This window comes from Salmo salar, chromosome ssa19, assembly GCF_905237065.1.
Source record: "Salmo salar chromosome ssa19, Ssal_v3.1, whole genome shotgun sequence".
Taxonomy (NCBI): domain Eukaryota; kingdom Metazoa; phylum Chordata; class Actinopteri; order Salmoniformes; family Salmonidae; genus Salmo; species Salmo salar.
Window position 1 is genome coordinate 56,373,525 of NC_059460.1, and position 23,189 is coordinate 56,396,713.

Here is a 23,189-nt window from a genome sequence, read left to right on the forward strand (position 1 = left end):
GAGGAAGATGGGTGACACCTGGAGGGGAGTGGAGACAAGCTCAAAGACAGGTGAAACAGATCAGAGTGTGACAATTTCATGACAAATTTTATGTTACTCTACAAATTTTGCCATGGGGCAGAGAGAAAAAATGTTCAGTTTTACAGCTGATTTCCTGCAATTCTACACATTTTGCTATGACTAATGCCATGTTAATGATATCTGAGTGAGAGTGACTAACAAAATCAGTTGGGGCTGTGGTGGAATATTGACTCAGAAATATAACACTCTTAGTAGAACTTGTGAATTCAAAATAGACTTTAATACAAAGTAGCAAAGCCGAGCCCTTCCATGGAAAGACTTTATTACAAACGTAACAGAGCCTAGCCCCTCGATGGAAAAGACTAAATTCTCATATTACAGAGTCCTGCCTTTATAGGATTCTGTCTTTGTATAACGTATAGAGTCGTCTCCCTCTATATGAAGATAGCTTCCCTAGACCTTTCTCCGTCATCTTTCCATCTCAGTTCTTGCTTGTTAACGCCCACATCTGACAGCTGTATAGGTTATAATAGTAGCAGGGCCCTGGTCCTATATGTTTCATTCCTTATATAGCCATTCTGTCTCAGCTTCTTCAAAGTATACAGCCTAGATGCTGCTAATAATGGAAATGTAATCATAGTCATGAGTATAGCTCTCACAGGGCCCACTGGATGTCAGGGTCCTACATGCCTGAGTGACTGTCAGTGACTGACATAACAAGAGAAAAATTGCACCTTTTGTATTCTACTATAACAGTAAGTATAGACCCCGACTGAGTTCCTGGGACCCTAAGCAACCCTATGACTCTGTGTGCATCCATTACACGGAACCCAAACCGGCTGTGTGCGTGTGCCATCATGCATACATTTATTTTGTCCCCCCAACCAAACGCGATCACGACACGCAGGTTAAAATATCAAAACTAACTCTGAACCAATTACATTAATTTGGGGACAGGTCGAAAAGCATTAAAGCTTTATGGCAATTTAGCTAGCTAGCTTGCACTTGCTAGCTAAGTTGTCCTATTTAGCTAGCTTGCTGTTCCTAGCTAATTTGTCCTGGGATATAAACATTGAGTTGTTATTTTACCTGAAATGCACAAGGTCCTCTACTCCGCCAAATAATCCACCCACAAAACGTTCAACCAAATTGTTTCTAGTCATCTCTCTTCCTTCCAGGCTTTTTCTTCTCTTGACTTTATATTGCCATTGGCAACTTTCATAAATTAGGTGCATTACCGCCAACTGACCTCATTCGTCTTTCAGTCACCCACGTGAGTATAACCAATGAGATGGCACGTGGGTACCTGCTTCTATAAACCAATGAAGAGATGGGAGAGGCAGGACTTGCAGCGCGATCTGCGTCAGAAATAGAACGCATTTCTATTTTAGCCCTTGGCAACGCAGACACTCGAGCAGTGTGGGTGCAATAATTGAATAACATAGATTTCTACATTTATTTTGCAACGCACGTGACGCGAGCGGTGTGGTCAGCCTGTTAGTATGGTAGCTCTTGCTGCCACAAACTGTAATTTACCTTACACAACTTGCCGACTGGCTTGTTCTATGTGCTTTAACGGCTGGTTCTCTGCTAATTACCATGCAGGTTTTTTTCTTTCTTGTTCTTTCCCCTGCAGAGTGTAAGAGTATCATGGTGGGCTTTTCACTATTTTGAGACATTAACTTTGGAGTTCCTTAACGGAGTTGTTACATCATATGTTGCTGTTTTTACTGCTTGGATATTAAACTGGCTAGGTAATATTAAAGTGGCGTAAAAAAATAATAAAATAAAATCCATTACCTGGTTGCTGTTTTTTTTGTATGCCTGCTTTTACCACACGGGTCTTTCCTGTTTTTTTTGTATGCCTGCTTTTACCACACGGTTCTTCCCTGTTTTTTTGTATGCCTGCTTTTACCACATGGGTCTTCCCTGTTTTTTTGCAGAGGTACTGGATAATTTATCCTTCACCGGGTTCCTATACCTCCAAGCGGGTCATGACATAAGCTTTCCTAGGGCGTCGGACCCATGCTCCGTGGCCTTGTTGGCTTGGCTGAGCTTATGGCTTCCCTTTGTGACAGGTGAGATGGTGGGATTCGCATACCTCATGTATGCACTGCCTGGGTTTGAGCCACGCAGAGAGGGTGGTGGAGTGCCCTACTGGATGCCTGTTTTGTGTGGTGTTCTCAGAACGCCTGCCCCTAGTGCGATTGGAGGCCATGCGCGAGTGGGTGGCCAGGCTCGGGCTCTTGCTGGGGACGAGCTCCCTCCATTAGGAGTGGTGCGCCAGCGAGCTGTTAGTCCCTGTACTGCGCCCAGTACCCCTCCCAGGAAGTGTGGCCGGAGCCACTGCAGGTAGAGCTGCTGCCAGTCCTGGATGGGGGCAGGAGTAGAACCGCAGGGACCACCTTGGCGGAGGGCGCATGCCCTGCGTCAGGAGGTTGATAGCTTCGATGGCGACGACAGCTGTTTCCTGTTGGCCAGTGATAGGCTGTTTCTGGGGGACAATGCTGGCAGTGTTCTCCACCGTGAGCGGGGCTACCAGGCTGACAGGCCATCAGAAGCCGGCAGCGGGGCTTAATCGCCCCCAGCGGCTCGAGAGGCTATGAAGAGCCTACGCAGTCGGGTAGCCACTGCACTGGACATCAAACTGGTGGACAGTGATGGCTCTCCATCTGTCCCCATCTCTACTGAGTTCTGCGAGGCCTTGCAGGAGAGGTTCGTAGGGACTGGGAGACCCTGAGACGGTTCATGCCGCCGCCTCAGGCAGTCGGACCGTTGACACCCGCCTGCACCCGACCGACAGTGGGGTCCCTTTCCTGCCCCATCACCTCGGGCTGAGGGACAACAGCGGGAAGGGGCACAGCGTGCGGTGGAGCCCCTCCCTGAGGCCGGCCCCGGCAGGACCCCTGACACACCCTTCCCTGGCCTCGGCCGCTTCTCCCAGTCTCAAAGGGCAAAGTGGGAGGAGGGTGTAGAGTCCCCCTGGGTGTTGTCCACAATGCTCAAGGGGTACCAACTCCAATTCCGGTACCGGCCCCCATCCTTCAGGGGCCTTCGTGTTAGCATGGTTGCTGACCCCCCTGAAGAAAACCCTGCGACTGGAGATCTCCTCACTCTTGGACAAGGGTGCCATCCGCAGGATTGAGACATCAGAATGGCTTGATGGGTTCTACTCCACTTATTTTGTGGTCCCAAAAAGTGACGGAGGGTTTCAACCGATTGTGGACCTCTGCAACCTCAATGGGTGCTTGAAGGTACTGAGGTTCCACATGCTGTCCAAAGCCCGCATGTTGCAGGCCATGTCCAGGGACCAGTGTTTTGTGACGCTGGACCTAAGGTTGCGTACTTCCATGTTCCTGTTCACCCAGCTCATTGGCAGTACCTCTGATTTGCATTTGAAGGGACGACTTGCGAATTCATGGTTCTTCTCTTCGGTCTCTCCTTGGCACCCCGCACTTTCCCAAAGTGCATGGACACTGTCCTGGTACCTCTCATGTCCCAAGGATTGTTGATCCTCAATTACCTGGACAATTGGCCAATTTGTGCCACGACCAGGACCCAGGTCCTGTCAGACAGAGACATGCTCCTGACCCACATCGGCGGGCTGGGCATTATTGTAAACGACAAGAAGAGTCGTCTGATGCCCACCCAGAGAGTGGTCTTCATTAGCATGGAATTGGACTCAATCCTCATGAGAGCACGCTTGCCCACCAGAAGGGTTCAGGTGATCTTATCTTGCCCCGACCATTTTCGGCAGGGGCGGATGCCAACGCCTGTTGGGATTGCTGACGGTGGCCTCGTTGCTAATTCCCCTGGGTCTGCTCCATGTCCGGCCTTTTCAACAGTGGTTCAACTCCCACTGGCTGCACCCGAAGCGTCACCGTCACCGCCAGCTGCGGGTGACCGCACAGTGCCTCAGGGCATTTTTGAGGTGGCGCTGTCACTCCTCTCTCTCAGGTGGGGTGGAGATGCTGAGAGTTGGTCAGCACAGACTCCTCCCAGAACAGTTGGGGTGGTGTGACCAAGGGCAGGTCGGCCAGCGGCTGTTGGCTACCCCCTTGGAGCGGCAGGCTCATCAATACACTAGAGCTCTGAGCTGTACTGCTGGCCCTTCTGTCTTTCCTTCCACATCTGAAGGGAAAACATGTCCTTGTGAGAATGGACAACACCACAGTGGTGGCTTACATCAACCATCAGGGTGGACTGAGGTCCCACCGCCTCCATCTTATGGCACAGGAGCTCCTTCTCTGGGCTCAGGGACGTCTTGCGTCTCTACGCGCAGCGCACGTACCTGGCACCCTGAATGTAGCAGCGGATTCTCTCTCTCTCTCTCTCTCTCTCTCTCTCTCTCTCGATCTCTCTCTCTCTCGATCTCTCGATCTCTCTCGATCTCTCTCGACTGGAGCCTACATCCCCAGTTGGTGCAACACCTGTGGGACAAGTTCAGGAGGGAACAGGTGGACCTGTTTGCCTTGGAGAATGCACACTGCCCCCCTGTGGTACTCCATGTCGGAGCCAACAGGGCCTCTGGGATTAGATGCTCTGGCTCACGATTGGCCAGGGCTTGAGCTTTATGCATTCTCCCATGATCCAGGCTGTGCTGGACAGGACCAAGATGGCGGAGCATCGTCTGCTGCTGGTGGCCCTATACTGGCCCAGACAACCCTGGTTCAGCCTTCTCCTGTCCCTGTTGTCTCAGGTCGGGGGGACTGTGGCATCCGAGACCGCACCGCCTCAGTCTGTGGGCTTGGCCGCTGAACGGCACCAATGGTCCATGTTAGGACTACAGGAGGGTGTAATGTACACCATGCAGAGCACAAGGGCACTGGCTACAACCGCAGTATGCCAGTTGCGCCGGCAATTGTTATGCTCATGGTGCACTGGTATTGAGGTTGTGCCCAAGTCATGCGGGGTGCAGTATGTCCTTCAATACCTGCAGTCTCGCTTGGATGAGGGCTTGGCAGCCTCTACGCTGAGGGTATTTGGCCGCTATATCTGCCTGCTATGTGGGGTGGATGAACAGGCAAGTGGGGCGCCATCCCTTGGTCTCCGGGTTTATGAAGGGGGTTCGTTGCCTGCGTCCAGCTAGGACCCGCTGAATGGTGAGCTGGAATCTGGATGTGATCTTGGCAGCTTTGGCAAAGCCGCCTTTCGAACCATTGGAGTCTGCCTCCCTGAAAAACCTCTCTATGAAGGTGTCTTTCTTGATAGCGATTACTTCCATGAAGAGGGTGGGTGAGCTCCATGCTCTTTCAGTAAGTTCTGAGTGCTACTGGATGGAACCCGGTGGGAGGAGTATATCTCTCTGCCCCAACCCTTCATTCCTCCCGAAGGTTCTGTCAGACAGGCATGTGAACATCCCTTTTATCCTGTCTGCTTACGACCCCCCCCCTCTCCCAGTGGCAGTGGTAGGGGAGTCCGGGCCTCCCTCTGGCATGCTGTGCCCTGTGCGGGAACTGGCTGCCTAAGTGGGTTTGGACACGGTCAGTAAGAACAACAGACCAGCTCTTTGTCTGCTATGGTGAGAGTGTCCTGGGGACTGGGTTATGCTGTCGGTAATCGTGTTCAAGATCCAATGAGAGGGAGGCTCTCTCATTGGATCTTGAACACGATTACCGACAGCATACCACCTGGCTGGCAGGCCAGTGCTGGTGTCTGTGGTGGCACATTCAACACGAGGTGTGGCTACGTCCTGGGCTCTACTGAGAGGAGTGCACCTGGGCTGGGCTTCCTCTTGCACCTTTGCTAGGTACTATCGGGTAAATGTGGCACCTCCCTCTGCGGTTGGTTCAGCGGTCCTGGCCATCGCCTTCCCTTCCGGGGACAGTGCCAGGACCCCCCTTCCACATTGACGGCCCCTGCGTCTTGGTCCCGCGCTGGGTCTTCGCCGCTGACTGGCCAGGTCCCTCTAGCACTGACTAAATCTGGTACTGGTATACTAATATATTGGACTGATCCAATATAGTGAATCATAATGAAGGCTATGTATGTAACCACGGTTATGTGAGCTATATGGATCACTCCAATCCTTTACGGTGCTAGAGGCAGCTCAAATGATGTAGAGAACATGTGTCGCGGCCATGTGGTCTATATATGGGCGGACACAGGTGTACACGGGAGTAAATCTGTAAATCCTCACCTCTACCGCGGAGTGATACCAATATATTGGAGTGATCCATATAGCTCACATAACCGTGGGTAAAATATGTAACCTTCGTTATATTTTGTGAACAGAACACTTAAAGCTGCAATATGTAAAAAAAAAAGTATGTTCATAAGCTCCAACAAGTCACTAGTATTCATCCAATGTGATGCAACAGTAACAATAGCTCACTCCTATCGTAAGCAGAGTGCGACATTGGTTTGTTTCATTTTAATATAAAATGTTTCTTCACTAGTTAGTCATAATGCTACTTGACCTTGTTACATTTCTGATGTCTGTGGTCTGAAAACCACATTGATATTGGCTGGCTAGCTAGCTAGCTAGCTACTTCAGTTCATACAAGTGTACCGGCACGGAATAGCCACAAAGCCCAGTTCAGATACATATGAGAAACGATGCAACCGTTTGTTTGATCTGAACGATCTAGTTTTAGAACGTCTTATGTCATTGGCTGGAGTATTCGAGATTCAACATATCAACTTTAGTCAAAGTCTTGCGACGAGATAGATCCATTTAGCCATTCAAAGAGCAGTGCGCTAATGTTCTGTGTTCAGCAAAGCAACTAGCTAGCTATTTTGCTGTACACAGCTAGCCTGGATTGCTGACATTTCTGACAAGTCTAAAACTGTACCCTGTTTCTGGTGCATGTATTTCATGACACTCGTTTGCCACAAGAGGCAACTTTGTTTCAAAATTTCATCATGAAATTAAGCAACACCGTTACTATGGAAACATTCTCAACTGCAGATCTCATGTTCTTGATCTGATTGCCCTGTCTTTAGTCAGCTGTTGTACAACACAACATTCTAAAACTAGCTAGTTTTATCTCTAATCTAGGTCAGTACATTTTCAACTCCTGTGCTCGGGGGCTTGATTGGTGACACACCCCAGCCCCAGCTAACACAACACTCCTCCAATAATCAACACATCTACAATAACAAATCTCGAAGGTGAAGTGTCTACCATTGAAAACGGCAAATGACTACAATGACATCCCAGAACTTCAGAGAGCAGTGTTAAGACTGGGTTCTCAATTGGGGTTACCAAGGAGAATGATCCTGAGATCAGATGACCCAAGATGACCTACAACTTCGAGGAGACGTCGCCAAGCAATACAGGGTGCAGTAAGCACATCTTTGAGCTGGGAAGGACCGGAGATTTCCCTGTTGTCAGACTTGGTGCCAGGGAAGTGTGAACCTACAGAGTACTCCAAATTGTTTTTGAAAGAGGTGGGCCTACAACCAAACATATAAATCTTATAAATAAGGGAAGTTTGTTTCTCACACAAGGTTATTGTTGCACTCACAATCTGTGCATTTTTTTTATCTCGCATATAGTCACCATTATCAGTGAATTTACTGATGACGTTTGTATTTAAAGTTTTGCAAAAGGTGGTTTAAGATATGCAAGAGGTACTAAGGCAAGACAATTATCAGATGTTCTGCTAATGTATTTGACCATTGCTGTTCTGCTATAGATACTTTTCAACACAGATCCAAAAATTGCTTGGAAAAAACTGTAATTGGTTTTATTCACAGGGACCGTGGTGTGGGTGTCAAGGGAGAGTCCGTGGCAGTGGTGACACACTCACCCTAGGGGCTCAGACTGCTGCTAATAGACCTATTTGAATTCAAGCCTTTCCAGCCACAGGGGGTACAGCTAGGAACATGCTGGAATCTAAAGAAAGTGACACTTTTTGTATGTTTTTCTGGTTGTTTCTTTACTTAACCAAATAACCAAATATTAAGAACACAGAACACGTTCGATCTTTATTCCTTGTAATATTCTGCCATGTTTGGTTCCCAGCACTATCAAACTTTTATATATGCGTAAGGGTAATGAGTAGAATGGACCAAAATCAGACTTTGCTATGTTTCATAGGTGTCAATTGAAACAGGCACCAGTTGCCCAGGGGGCCCCCACTGACTGAATTGTAATGCACAAGTGTTAAAAACAGCTGTATATGGCCTATATATTTCATAATTTTTAACAGCATTTTGAAACGCACCCCCAAACTGCTAAAGCCGCCCCTGGAATAGACATTGCATGTTCAAACAAACATATATCATTCTAGTTAACCAAAATATATTTGTAACCCTTACGATTACTCTGATACATTAACCATGAATAAGTCCTTTAGGTCCGAGCTTTCCAGAGTGGCATTTGTATGACATATCTGAAATTAAAGTGACCCTTGTCTCATTAGTCTCAGTTACATAAGAGTTTATCTTCTCCCATGTCGTGCAAGTGCACCCTTTCCATGCTGCAACACGAATCCATGTTACAACATTGCTTGAACTTTGAAGCAGCATGACAGCTATTATTAACATTTTGTGATGATAGCCATTTTGGATCTGTGTGTGCTACCTATCATGCACAGAACCTCACTGACCATGTCTTGCAGTTACCATCATAGAGGGCTGTTTTCATGTGATACCGTATGTACCCATTATTACTATCCACCAGTAATCCAACATATGGCAGCTTCACCCATACATGTGACACTGACATCCCAAAACCCCCCAAAGCCTCTCATCGACACAACCAAACCCCATTACATAACTCCATGAGCTGATTCTTCTCCAGACCCTGTGATCCCAGTGTCACTCGCTCCCTGAGCTCACCACAACCCAAGCTAGCTACGCTAATCCTACATCTGTCACTCACTGGAGGTTCCACTCCAATTTCAATTATTTACAAGAGTTGGTGTCCAGGGCTCTAATGCAAAGCACGACTGATTATTTATCACAAGACAAAAAGTTGTTAATGTACATAGCTTGACATAGCTTGCCTAACTAGGAGCGAACGTCTCAACTCGGCTGTCACGTTAACCCCACTGCCATAAGTGGAGGCTCCTCAGAGGAGGAAGGGGAGGACCATCCTACTTAGTGAATTTCAGAAAAATACAACATTTATAAAAACAGAAAATTAAGTTTTAGATAAAACTATACTAAATATATTCACATGTTACCAAATACCTAATTAAAACTGTTTTGTGATGGTCTACAGTAGTCTCAACAGCACTCTCTAGGGTATCACCATGCTGTAACCGGACGACAGCTATTTTCCATCCTCTGGCTACATTGATTTCATAAGAACCTAGGAGGCGCATGCTCCTCACCCACTTTTCATAGACTTGTATGGTAATTATGTCGACTTTTGGAGGACGTCCTCCAACCAATCAAAGCGTTTGTGGTATGAGCTGACATGTTGTCCATCCAATCAAAGAATCAGAGGATGAACCTAGTACTACGCATGTGTGATTTAGAAACTTGGTGAGTTGATGACATTGTTGGATAGATTGAGATAGTAATAGGGATAGTTGAGGATTTTAGGATATTATTCTATTCAAATTTGTTTGTTCAAACTACAGGAGACGGAGGAGGTAGATTTTATATCTTTTTTTCTTGGTTTTAGAGCTTTATTTAAAATGAGATACATTTATTTCAATTTGTCTTGCTAATTTTAGTAGCTAGCAGAGTGTAGCTTTCTCTACCAGAATAGCTAGCTAACACTAATGACAATGTAGTGGAATTTTGTTAGGAACCCCTTACATCAGATTCAAGCTTCTGGAAAAAGATGCATTGATCATGTAATGGAAGAAGGTCTGCGTATTCAAACTGTGCAACACAATGAGAAGGTAAGAAGAAACAGATGTTTCAAGCAGCTCATCAACACTACTGCATTTTCGGGCATATAAGAGTTAGCTTAACTTTCCCTCCAGTAAAAGCTAACACTTGACTACTACAAGGAGCTTGCAGAGGTAATTGCACGTTGCCATGCTTTACTTGCTGAGCATATGGATGTTTTTACTGTCTTCTCTGGGATGTCAAAATCAATTCAGAATGATTTGATGGCTTCCATTGCATCATCCATTAAACGTGAGATTAAAAGAGAGGTTGAATCAGTGATTTATTTTCACATTGCAAATGGATGATACAACAGACATCAGCTGTCGCTCGCAGTTGTCAGTCATCATCAGTTATGTGGATGATCAGGGCTTTATTCAGGACCGTTTCTTGGGAAGTCTATTTGACTTTGATTTTTTTTAGATGTCTTAGTTTAATTTTATGGAGAAATTTGTTGCCCAAATGGCAGATGGCTCTGCTGTAATAGCATGTGTCTGCTATTTTTATTTGAATGTGATTTTAATCCTTAATTGAACTAACTCATTCTTAGTTCTTTTGTCTAACTGTATTGTTGTTGTTTTTTTCCTTCCCAGGAAAATCCTGTCCTGCCCTCAGTTGAAGTCAAGCTCTTCTCCTACACCATTCATCCATGATGAGCCTGTCCTGCACTGAAGCCTCTGAACACCTCAACTCATGCCTCAATACCTCATTCAATCACTGATGTGATCCCTTCCCAACCCTGTGCAGTAGCCCTCTCATTTCCATTCCCCATAGTATTTTTACAATTCATGTTTTAGGTTAACCTTTTACTGCAGTGGGCTAAATCAGGGTGACAGTGTTTCTTGGTAGTCTTAAACAAATCTACTTTGAAACAAAAGTATACACTTCACACATGGACATTTCACATAGAAACAGCGGATTTTCAGAGTTACATTTTTTTTATGTTGATTTAATTATGAAATTACAAATATTAATAACATTTCACTCATGAGGCTGCAGGAAAGGGTTCTACAATAATTTGTCTTCGATGATTTTTGAAACAAACTTTGTCGTGTCTGTTTGGTCCGCGCCTATACTGTGGGTCTTCCATCCTCATACATTTTTCACGTCACCAGCCTCCACTCTTTAATTATTTTTTTTTCACCTTTATTTAACCAGGTAGGCCAGTTGAGAACAAGTTCTAATTTACAACTGCGACCTGGCCAAGATAAAGCAAAGCAGTGCGACAAAACAGAGTTACACATGGGATAAACAATTGTACAGTCAATAACACAATACAAAAATCTGTATACAGTGTGTGCAAATAAGTGTGTGCACATAAGGAGGTAAGGCAATAAATAGGACAATAGTGCCGAAGTAATTACAATTGAGCAATTTACACTGGAGTGATAGATGTGCAGATGAGGATGTGCAAGTGGAAATACTGGTGTGCAAAAGAGAAGAAAAACAAAAACAAATATGTGGATGAGGTAGGTAGTTGGTTGGTTGGATGGGCTTTTTACAGATGGGTTGTGTACAGCTGCAGCGATCGATAAGCTGCTCTGACAGCTGACGCTTAAAGTTAGTGAGGGAGATATAAGTCTCCAGCTTCAGTGATTTTTGCAGTTCGTTCCAGTCATTGGCAGCAGAGAAGTGGAAGAAAAGGCGACCAAAGGAGGTGTTGACTTTGGGGATGACCAGTGAAATATTGGGGATGGAAATGTCAGAGTTTTTAGTGCCCTTCCTAAGCCAGGATTCAGACACGGCTACCACATCAGGGTTGGCGGAGTGTGCTAAAGCAGTGAATAAAGCAAATTTAGGGAGGAGGCTTCTGATGTTAACATGCATGAAACCAAGGCTTTTACGGTTGCAGAAGTCAACAAATGAGAGCGCCTATGGGGGACACAGGGCCTGGGTTAATCTCTACATCACCAGCGGAACAGAGGAGGAGTAGGATGAGGGTACGGCTAAAGGCTATAAGAACTGATCGTCTAGTGTGTTGGGAACAGAGAATAAAAGGAGCAGAATTCTGGGCGTGGTAGGATAGATTCAGGGCATAGTGTACAGACAAGGGTAAGGTAGGGTGCGAGTACAGTGGGGGTAAACCTAGGGATTGAGTGATGATGAGAGAGGTTGCATCTCTGGGTGCGGTCTCCGCATGTGTGGGGGGAGGGACAAAGGGGCTAACTGAGGCATGTTGAGTAGGACTAGGGGCTCCTCAGTAAAATAAAACAATGAGAGCTGCCCTAAACAACAGTATACAAGGCATATTGACATTAGAGAAAGGCATAAGCAATCACAGGTGTTGATTGGGAGAGCTAAGACAACAATGGGTGAGACAACAACGGGTAAACAGCTAGGACAACAACAACGGGTATATGGCGATGAATGGGCAGAGAGGGTCAGTTAGCTACACACAGGGCCTGAGTTTGAGGCTGGGGCAGACAGATATACAAAATGAAGTACCGTGTTAATGGACAGTCCAGCAGGCATTGGCTGTGTAGCCGAGTGATCATAGGGTCCAATGAGCAGCACTAGATGAAACAGGGAACCGTTCGGTAGTCGATTACTATGTTGAGCGAGCGGGAGACACGGCGTTCAGGGAGCTAGCAGGCCGGAGCTAGCAGATGGATCATCACCAAACATCCACGACGCAGAGCCCGGTTGAGAGCACATCAGCCGAGTTACATCAGCAGACCAGTCGTGATGGATCAGCGGGCACCGTGTCGACAAAGGGTCCAGGCCAATTGACAAGAGAAGTGTTGTAGTTGGTGTACTTCGTTTGCTAGCCGGGAAATGGGCCTAGCTCGGGGCTAACTGGTGCATGCTTCTGGACAAGGGTGTTAGCCACAATAGCTCCTCGGTAGCAACTAGCTAGCTTTCAAAGATCCGGTGTAATGATCCAGAGCTTGCGGCAGGAATCTGGTGATGTAGTGGAAAAAAGCAGTCCGATATGCTCAGGGCTGGTATCGCGCTGTGCAGACTGGCAGGTATTATCCGGGCTATCCAGGCTAAAGCGGCAGGAGTCCGAGCTAAAGGTAAAGACCGCTAGCAGAGGCTAACAATAGCTAATTAGCTGACTAGCTTCTGATGGAGGTTCCAGTTATAAGGTCTAAAAGAAATAGCTGATCCGTACCACATTGGGTGAGGCGGGTTGCAGGAATGTATATTTATTTCCAAAATGGAAAAAAGACATTGATTATTGGAGGACCAAATAAAGCCAATACCGATTAATCGGCCGATTTTTATGTATATTTGTAATAATGACAATTACAACAATACTGAATGAACAATGAACACTTTTATTTTAACTTAATATAATACATCAATAAAATCAATTTAGTCTCAAATAAATAATGAAACATGTTCAATTTGGTTTAAATAATGCAAAAACAAAGTGTAGGAGAAGAAAGTAAAAGTGCAATATGTGCCATGTAAAAAAGCTAACGTTTAAGTTCCTTGCTCAGAACATGAGAACATATGAAAGCTGGTGGTTCCTTTTAACATGAGTCTTCAATATTCCCAGGTAAGAAGTTTTAGGTTGTAGTTATTATAGGACTATTTCTCTCTATATCATTTGTATTTCATATACCTTTGACTATTGGATGTTCTAATAGGTACTGTAGTATTGCCAGCCTAATCTCGGAAGTTGATAGACTTGAAGTCATAAACAGAGCAATGCTTGAAGCATTGCGAAGAGCTGCTGGCAAACGCATTAAAGTGCTGTTTGAATGAATGCTTACGAGCCTGCTGCTGCCTACTACCGCTCAGTCAGACTGCTCTATCAAATCATAGACTTAATTATAATATAATAACACACAGAAATACATATTAATAGGTCATTAATATGGTCAAATCTGGAAGCTATCATTTCGAAAACAAAATGTTTATTCTTTCAGTGAAATACGGAACCGTTCCGTATTTCATCTAACGGGTGGCATCCATAAGTCTAAATATTTCTGTTACATTGCACAACCTTCAATGTTACGTCATAATTACATAAAATTCTGGCAAATTAGTTCGCAACGAGCCAGGCGGCCCAAACTTGCATATACCCTGACTCTGCGTGCAATGAACGCAAGTGAAGTGACACAATTTCCCTAGTTTAATATTGCCTGCTAACATGAATTTCTTTTAACTAAATATGCAGGTTTAAAAAAATATACTTCTGTGTATTGATTTTAAGAAAGGCATTGATGTTTATGGTTAGGTACATTCGTGAAACGATTGTGCTTTTTTCACAAATGAGCTTTTGTTAAATCATCCCCCGTTTGGCGAAGTTGGCTGTCTTTGTTAGGAAGAAATAGTCTTCACACAGTTCGCAATGAGCCAGGCGGCCCAAACTGCTGCATATACCCTGACTGCTTGCACGGAACGCAAGAGAAGTGACACAATTTCCCTAGTTAAAAGAAATTCATGTTAGCAGGTAATATTAACTAAATATGCAGGTTTAAAAATATATACTTGTGTATTGATTTTAAGAAAGGTGTTGATGTTTATGGTTAGGTACACATTGGTGCAACAACAGTGCTTTTTTCGCGAATGCGCATGTTAAATCACCCGTTTGGCGAAGTAGGCAGTGATTCAATGATAAATTAACAGGCACCGCATCGATTATATGCAACGCAGGACAAGCTAGATAAACTAGTAATATCATCAATCATGTGAAGTTAACTAGTGATTATGTTAAGATTGATTGTTTTTTACAAGATACGTTTAATGCTAGCTAGCAGCTTACCTTGGCTCCTCACTGCACTCGCATAACAGGTAGTCAGCCTGCCACGCAGTCTCCTCATGGAGTGCAATGTAATCGGCCATGATCGGTGTCCAAAAATGCCGATTACCGATTGTTATGAAAACTTGAAATCTGCCCTAATTAATCGGCCATTCCGATTAATCGGTCGACCTCTACTTTGAACGTTGCCCACCTCTGGTGGAATAGGGCCCTCAGTCCCTCCAGGGCTGTAAACCCTTGCTATTATAAGCAAATATAATAGCCTCCACTATCAAACGAGATAGCCGTTGATGAGAGACTTTCCCACACTTGCAGGGCTCTCTCCCGTACCACAGCAAGGCTCATGGCGCGTCCTCTGGAGGCACAGATGTTGAGATCGGCAATGACGCAGATCTCCTCTCATAGGTCCTGTATGGCTGTACCAGCGGCAAATCTGCCTGATAAGCCAACAGTAGGGACATTATGTTCAACGCTGTACTGAATGTGCAGCAGACACGTAGACCTTCTTGAAGATGGATTCGGAAAAGTGCTGGTCTGTGACGTTGCACTGGGGTTGGTGTGGTTGGCCAGCGACTGCTCAACTACCAAGGGATGTCCTGGTCTGGACTTTAGTGGACAAGGGCTTGTCCCAGTTGCGCTTGGCTTCCGCCACGCAAGCTGGGACAGCTGGGAGAAGTTTATTTTACGGGACGTGCGAGAGGGGAGTCTCCTCCTGTCCTATAAATCCCCTTTTGCGCTGCCACCCCCCACGGGTGTGTGCCACTCAATATTGAGTCTGGCCCCTGCCAGTCTGCAGATAACGATAAGCCTGAATCGGGTATCGAAGGCCAGTCATGTCCTCGCCATCGAACTCGTTGGTGATGAGGTCCCCTTCTCCTTCCTCCACTGTAGCGTAATCGAACAACGGTTGGAGGTCCTCGGGTAAGCCTCCTCCACCTCAGCCCAGGAGGGTTGAAGTTGCGGGGTAGCCTCCTCACCCGCAGGCTGTGAGGACGATGGGGCCCGTGAAGGGTTTAATCTATGCAGTCTTGGCTTAAGGGCGAGCTTATGAAAGTCCCTACAGTGCACGCAGGACTCGGGGTTACCGAGTGATGCTTCAGCATGCTCTGCCCCCAGGCAGATGATACACAAAAAATGTGTGTCCTTGCCTGATAGCATAGCCCCACACGGATACAAGTGTGACACTAGTGGGGCAAGAGTCCTGCTCGGTTCTACCTGTGCAGGGGTAGAAGGCTCCATGGCTCAGAGAAAATAGTTTTCCTCGAGCAAAGTGTAATCTAGCTTCGCCTTTCGGCTAACAGCCTAACTAGTTAGCACAATGCTAGCTGGAGAAAGTGTGTGCGTTCTTTGTGTCTCGACAAACAAAGCGTGTCTCTCGACCGTCGAGCTGTAAATCTAGGGTGGTCAGTTTAGTCAACTCGGCACGGGTAAACGTGGGTTGATCTGGCCTTGCAACAAGAGCTAGCCCTTTGAGTGTGGTTAGCTAGATTTCCAGCTAGCTAGCCAAGTTAGCTAAAGCCTTGCGGCGTGGGCTAACCAAGTCTCGATAGCTAGCCGTGTGACGCTAGCTTCCAAATAAATTATACTCTAAGCAAAACGTTCCTTTTGGTCAGTAATCAACACTATCGACAGGAGCTGAGGTCCTACGTTTGGCAGCGTTAACCTCACGGTTCGCCTGAGAACAATTGGGCAAGTGGTACCTTATAAAGAGGGGAGGTGCTCATCTCATTTGCCACTCGACCTGTCTGTCACCAACAGACGTTGTGTGATTGGTTTTTGAAGTTAGTGATCCGCTAGAGAGAATCCCAGAAGTGAGACATTGAAACAAGTATTAGAAATATAACCAACATTTTCTCTATTCATTTGTCAGTAGAGTAATGATGATGCATCTTGCTGTTTCCTCCATTGATCTCTCTCTCTACACCAGTTCTGGTCCATGGGGTCCCAAAAGGCTCCTGGACCCGCCAGGCTGTTTGTGTGAGTGTATGTCACAGTGATTTATTGAACGACTGGATCGAATAATTGTCCATAGACCAGAGAGGCATCTGGTCACCTCGGCAACACAGATGTTGATCTGTGATCTCAGTCTGATCACATTTGTCATCATGATACAGCTCTCTGTTAGTTGGTCGATTGATTAGTCAGGCCTAATGAATACCACCTGCGTTTAGGGTTGATTCGCAACACAGAAATTTGCTTGGTGGGAGAAACAAAATGGTGGAATATTATGTTCATTCACAGCCGCTGTTGTGTTGTGGGCTACTGTAATGTAATACCAATGTATTCAGTTTTACAAAGATAAGTACACGAAGTAAGCAAATTTAACAAAATATGCACTCCAACCAGTTTTCTTTTACTATTAGGTTTTAATCGAATAATTTAATTGACTTTGCATTATGCATTAAAATAAAAGCCCAGGGCACATTTCTTCACCTGGGCCATAGGAAGACTTCTACAGAGGTCAAAGGTTTTCCAATCATCCCTTTAAGAGAAATACCTGTTTAATCATAAGCTTCTGTGCTGAAATGAAACAAAATCAAATCATTGATAACCTGAGGCAATAAATCAATTTTTGCCTCTCTTTGTGATTTCTTCAGATTTTCTTCTGGTACAAAAATCGATAAATATGGATGACTTTGTTCTAATGTATCTCAATGAAATACTGTCATTTAAAAATAACTTACTTTTAAAACAGATGTGTTGATTTGTGTGTATTTAGCTGTTACCTAATATAGTGTATTGATGTTGTGTACAGCTAGTGCATTCTCTGTTTTCATGGGGTCAGGTTGGGTAATATTAAAACTTAACAGAATCCCTCAGATAAAAAAGAAAAAGGCATGATGGAATTTTGCATTCCGATGATGCAGCATAGAAGCTGATGATGCTTTACCATGGATACCACCGAAACATTATAAGTAGGTACAAAGGTGTCACACATTAGGATACCAGAGCCTTCCCAGAAGGCAATGAGCATAAAGTCTAGGATTGGGACAAAAAGGCTTCATTCATCTCCCCAAAAATCTCTCTTAGCCTAAAAGTTCTAAAAAGCAACACATTATGTATAATTATTTAGGGCAAAGGATAGTCCTGGGATAAAAGGACCACTAGGAAAATATCAGTCATCGTAGCCAGCTGAATGACCATCATGGGGTTTCCTCTTGTGCTAGTCTTACAGTGCTATACCTCCTACTTCCCTCTTTCTTAGATACAAGGGCAGTTATTTTGGTGTAAGAGGAAAAGTAGTATATTAGGGGACATGAACTGCACATTTCAATGAGGATTTGAATGATTTCATGACACAGCATAATATATTGTGTGCTATTTAGTAGAGCAGTGCATTATGGGTAGGCATAAATTCAAGGTATACATTTCATATGCTACGATTCATGCCAAAGATTAAAATTAGTCTGTCATGCACCTTAGTTTTCTTGCTTTACCTAGATACTGATAAATTACAAACTACTCAGTATATGTAACTAAGACAAAAACAAATTTGTAGATACTAAAATATGATATTTATTTGGTTTGAGTTTAGAATTTTTTGCTTGATTTTGTGCTTGAAGTTTAACCTAGATTATTAACATTCAAGACACATTTATCTTTCCAATGTATGACTCCTTTTGTTACTTCCTTTCCAATTTGCATTTTAAATTGAGTTTTGGTACCTTTAGGCTTCCATATCATAGCAACACACCTTACAAATAATTGTTGTTATTGTACTCATTCTTAATATAATGTATATAATGTTGTTCCAAACCCAACTTAACTCAGCTGCTCAGCTACTTCTTGAGTTATTGAACTTTGAAGAGCACTCCAGTAAATGAAGGATGTCTATACATGATGTTTTGGTGAAAGCTCTCCTCTAAACTCAAAACATCACTGTCAGAGAGATGAGTGTGGTGCCAGTTATATAACAGGTGCACCACGAGAGAATAGAGTCACTAGACTAGCCAAGCGGGTTCCACAAATTAACTCATGATAAGCCAAATTTAGCTCTGTGCCATTCACCATTTATGTTTAGTACATAACATGGAGGTACATTTCAGTATTATTGCTTTTCATATTGTCTGTCCACCTGATCATGTAAGCCTATTAGATGTAATTAGATGTAATTGAATCAAATCAACTAAGGACTTTTTCCCACATATCACAGATAGTTTCTCGTGCTTAATATGGGTTAATAGCTTGCCCTTACAGTATGTTTCTAAAAGCATGGGATTAGTCATTTTACAAATTTGAACCCTGTCCCACATGCATACCCTGTGTAGACCATTAGGAAAATATTGATGACAGTTTTCGAGCAAAGCAAAACTTGAAGGAATAATACACTATATTTTAAACTATATTTAGAATTTTTCCATTAGTCCATTGTTGATACAGTCCAAAAATGTCAGCAATCAAGTTTTCAAGATGTAGGACTTTCAAAAAGCAAATTGTCACTTACACCATCATCATGATTGGATTATTCCTTTAACACACATCAATTTACGTGGTAAAGTACCTTTTTTTCTGCATACTATTTGAACTTTTCCATCAAAAGGGATTTGATAGCATACAATAACTGTTCTTTACTTCTAAAGACATTAGAGGGAAAACACTTTATACATGTGAAGGCCCTCAATCCTCATTGAGTTCAGACACACGTTCATCAGACCCGTTCTCTTTGTAGAATTATGCAATGGTGATTGGACGACATCATAACATCTTCTACGGAACTCCATTCAGTTTCTGTCCCACGATATCATTAATGATGTGCATAGATTCGTTTTAAAGAGAATAAAAATATTTAAAAAAGAAACGTAATGATATTTCCCTATAGTTGTTTCAAACTTCGTTGAGGTCAGAATAATCCTGTGTTATTTTAATGTTTTAAGCAAGGCGGTATCAAAATGATCAATTTATTTTATTTTTAGAGAATTTTGAGATGTTCCCCCCTGCCCATTCTAAATTAATTTACTGCATTACTATAGGGCCTACTCCTAAATTCGGCTAATAGTGCAAATTATATGTATTCATCACAACTGGTTCAAATTAAATCCAAGTTGTGAAACTACGTTGTGCTTCAATGGCTCGTGGATGGTTAAATGATTTAGCATGGTTCATTGCTTCTGAATGCTGCAGTACACTTATACAGGAATTTTTGAAGTGTCATCGAACTCCGTTACAGCGATGGTGAATTCCAGCAATGTGGGAAGCTTATGGGTAGCTTTAAACTGTAACACTATCATTTGCGCCCAACAGCAAGTTGAAATAGCAAAAATATTTTTTTAAATATGTTTTTTGAAAAACGATACTCCACACAAAACAACTTATCTAAGCAATAATATTAACACCTAGTATCTGATTATTAGGTCTTGTCATTATACTTGTTCGATCATTGAAACTCAAATGACATTATGAAAAAAATATTCAAGTTTCCATGAAGGAATAAGGTCCTTCACTGGCCTTTTCCTTTTGTTGACGACATTCTCTACCACAGTTTTGCGAGCTGTGTACTCTTGCTTTCACCTATTCCTTCCAAACAGTATCCCTCTTTCCCTTTCACTGTCCCCTTATTTTCTTTCCAACCTATTACAGTAGTCAGCTTTTCCTATGGCACTTTGCATTGTTCTGCATTTTTACCCTTGGAAGGAAAGAAAACGTATCAAAAGTTGACCCCAGGTAGGTACAAGGGCAGGGGTCATATCTCTGACTCCCTGCGGTACGACCTTTGGTCCAGTCCCCTAGTGGTCTGTAGCCTCTCGAACTCGTGTCGACTGGTCCGGTCCGGACTGTTCAGGTTGGCCAGCACTCTGACGCCACCGCCCACGCCCACGCCAACCACATCCTCTTCCTCGTCCTCATCCCGGCTGAGGAAGGCCAGCTCGTTCTCGTAACAGAAGGAGTTGGAGGTGGGGACCAGGAATTTGTTCTCCACCATGTCCTTGGCACTGTAGCGCGGGGTGGACGGTACCTCGTAGGTCTTGTGAAAGTGAGAGTAATCCACCTTGTACAGGTTCTTCTCCTCAAAGAGCACCGGCTCAAACCGGTGACCCCACAGCACCTCCGTGGCCAGGTAGGAGCTGCGCGCCTGTGTGGTCATGGCAGTCGCCTCGACCATTCCCTCCAGTATGACCACGATCTCAAAGTCTGCCGTCTCCAGGTCATTTTTACCAATCCCATAGAGTGGACTATCCTCATCAATCTCATGGATAATCGTAATGGGCGACACCAAGAAAATCCTGTCCAGGCCTTTGTCAAAGCCCACATTGATATCTATTTGGTCCAAGGGGATGTACTCCCCTTCGTCAGTGATCCTGGGTTTGATGAGCTGAGCTCTGACGTGGGCCTCTACAATGTGACTCTTCCTCAGGTTCCCCACCCTCCACATGAGGCACAGCTTGCTGTCGCGCATGGCGATCACTGCGTTGTGGCTGAACAGCAGCGTCTGTGCCCGCTTCTTGGGCCGTGCCATCTTGGCCATGATGGCGCCAATCATAAAGCAGTCGATGATGCAGCCCACGATGGACTGGAAGACCACCATGAAGACTGCAACCGGACACTCCTCCGTCACGCAGCGGTAGCCGTAGCCGATGGTCGACTGGGTCTCGATGGAGAACAGGAAGGCGGCCACGAAGCCGTTGACTTGCAGAACGCAGGGCGTGAAGTTGTCGTCTCCGGCCGGGTTGTCAAGGTCGCCGTGGAGTAACGCTATGACCCAGAAGGCCAGGCCAAATGCCAGCCAAGACAGCACGAACACCAGCGTGAACAGCACCAGCATGTAGCGCCAACGGATGTCCACGCACGTGGTGAACATATCAGCCATGTAGCGTGACGACTTGTCCTCCATGTTGGCGAACTGCACATTGCACTGGCCATTCTTCTTGACGAAGCGGTTGCGGAGCTTGCGGCGTGTGTGGATTTTGCCGTTGCCAAAGCCATTCATTCCACCACTGCTGCCGCCGTGCATATTGGTGAGCCGCAGCGCCTCCTCCTCGGATGACACAATGCTGTAACGGTTGAGCCGCCCCACACTCATGCTGGCCACGTAGGCCCAGGCTGCAGGGTCAGGAGTAGGTGGGAGGTCCCGGATGTCCCAATGTGTGATCACTCAGAGGTCCTTCCCAGTGGTGTCACTGCCAGAGCCCCATCTCAGCCGGTCATAGCCAGGGAGAAGGTGTGCTGTGTGGGTTGTTGAACTCTCGGCCGACCACTCCCTGAGGAGAGATGAGAGGGATACGGACGTCAGTACTTTGAAATAACTGTCATATTACAGCATATCAGTATCAAAGTACTTCACCATTTAAGACTCTGGGGAACTGCACTACAAATACATTTATTTGGTATAATTCATGCACACATAATCCATTATTCCACTGGACTTTCATAAGTAGTCTTCAGGCTATTCCCACATGCCACATAACCACATTTCACATAATCCATTGACACCAATACCTTACATTATGTAGTCACCATACCGTATAAGATTCCTTAAATGTTTTGTACATTACGGTGTTATTATTATGGCCTTAGTGCTATTACCTTGACTCTTGACAAAATGCTAGATTCTTATCATGAATTAGTTTTCAATATGAATGGCAAAAGACTCACACCCTCTCCCCCACCCCATCCCTTTACCTCCTGCTTCCGAAGCCTGATCACTACTCATACATTCATTCCAAATGGCCCTTTTCAGAAGTATTTTGTTGATTGACGGGCAAAGTGGAGAGGAGCTAGCTAGATCCAGACACTTCTATCACAAGACGTTTCCTGTGCTTTTATCGGCCACTTGCTTAGAACAGATGAGATGCTACCAGATTCATTCACTATTTTTTTGCAGCCTTCTGTATGCTATAGTACACACGGTCAGCAGAATTCTCAGATTTCAGCTACATCAACACTAGGACGTAGTGGAAAGTTCAACATGGTAAAGCTTCCTATCTCAGCGGTGTGTTCATTTACGTACTGAGCTCTTCTGGCTGTCGTGTCGGCATTGCACTCAATTTGATCATGTCTTCTTTTTTTTTTTTTTGCCTGTGTGTGTGTGCATGCGTGTGTTTAATTCAGGACTCCCAGGGGACTCCTGTGCATGTCATCACAGATGTTAAGCACAGGGACAGAGGGAGAGACACACTTGGTCTAAAAATGAAAATGTTCTGTCACTACTTAGCCAGGTTTCAAGCTCTATTTACTTGACCTGATTTAGTATAATTTGCAGTATTATTAATCACGCAACAAGGATGGTGTAAGATTTATAGCATTTTACCACTGCCTCCTATATTTAAGCAATAAGGCCCGGGGGGGTGTGTCTAATTACTTTGGTAACCAGTTTATAATAGCAATAAGGCACCTTGGGTGTTTGTGATATATGGCCAATATACCACGGCTAAGGGCTGATCTTAGGCATGACGCAATGTGAAGTGCCTGGACACAGCCCTTAGCTTAATTAGAGCAGTAAAAATAAATATTTTGTCATATCCGTGGTATACGATCTGATATACCACGGCTGTCAGCCAATCAGCATTTAGGGCTAGAACTACCCAGTTTATAAATACGTATACTGCATTTCTCTACCTTCTGCTTGTGTGCATGTTCAATACTAGACGGAAACCTTTCTCATGGTTAAGGGGTCAATCATTCACATTTTAAAACATATTTGTATAGAATTAAAATAAACATGTAC

The 23,189-nt window shown here is 44.6% G+C and overlaps 1 protein-coding gene across 1 annotated transcript in view; it reads right to left on the reverse strand.

Moving 5' to 3' along the window:
• Positions 1 to 14,633: 14,633 nt before the first annotated feature.
• kcnj12a (potassium inwardly rectifying channel subfamily J member 12a) overlaps positions 14,634 to 23,189 on the reverse strand; it is a 20,420-nt gene continuing 11,864 nt past the window's right edge. Inside the window, exon 2 of the mRNA XM_014158988.2 lies at positions 14,634 to 21,723. Coding sequence (XP_014014463.1) covers positions 20,208 to 21,545 — 1,338 coding nt within the window. The 5' untranslated portion in view covers positions 21,546 to 21,723 and the 3' untranslated portion in view covers positions 14,634 to 20,207. The remainder of the gene's footprint in view (positions 21,724 to 23,189) is intronic.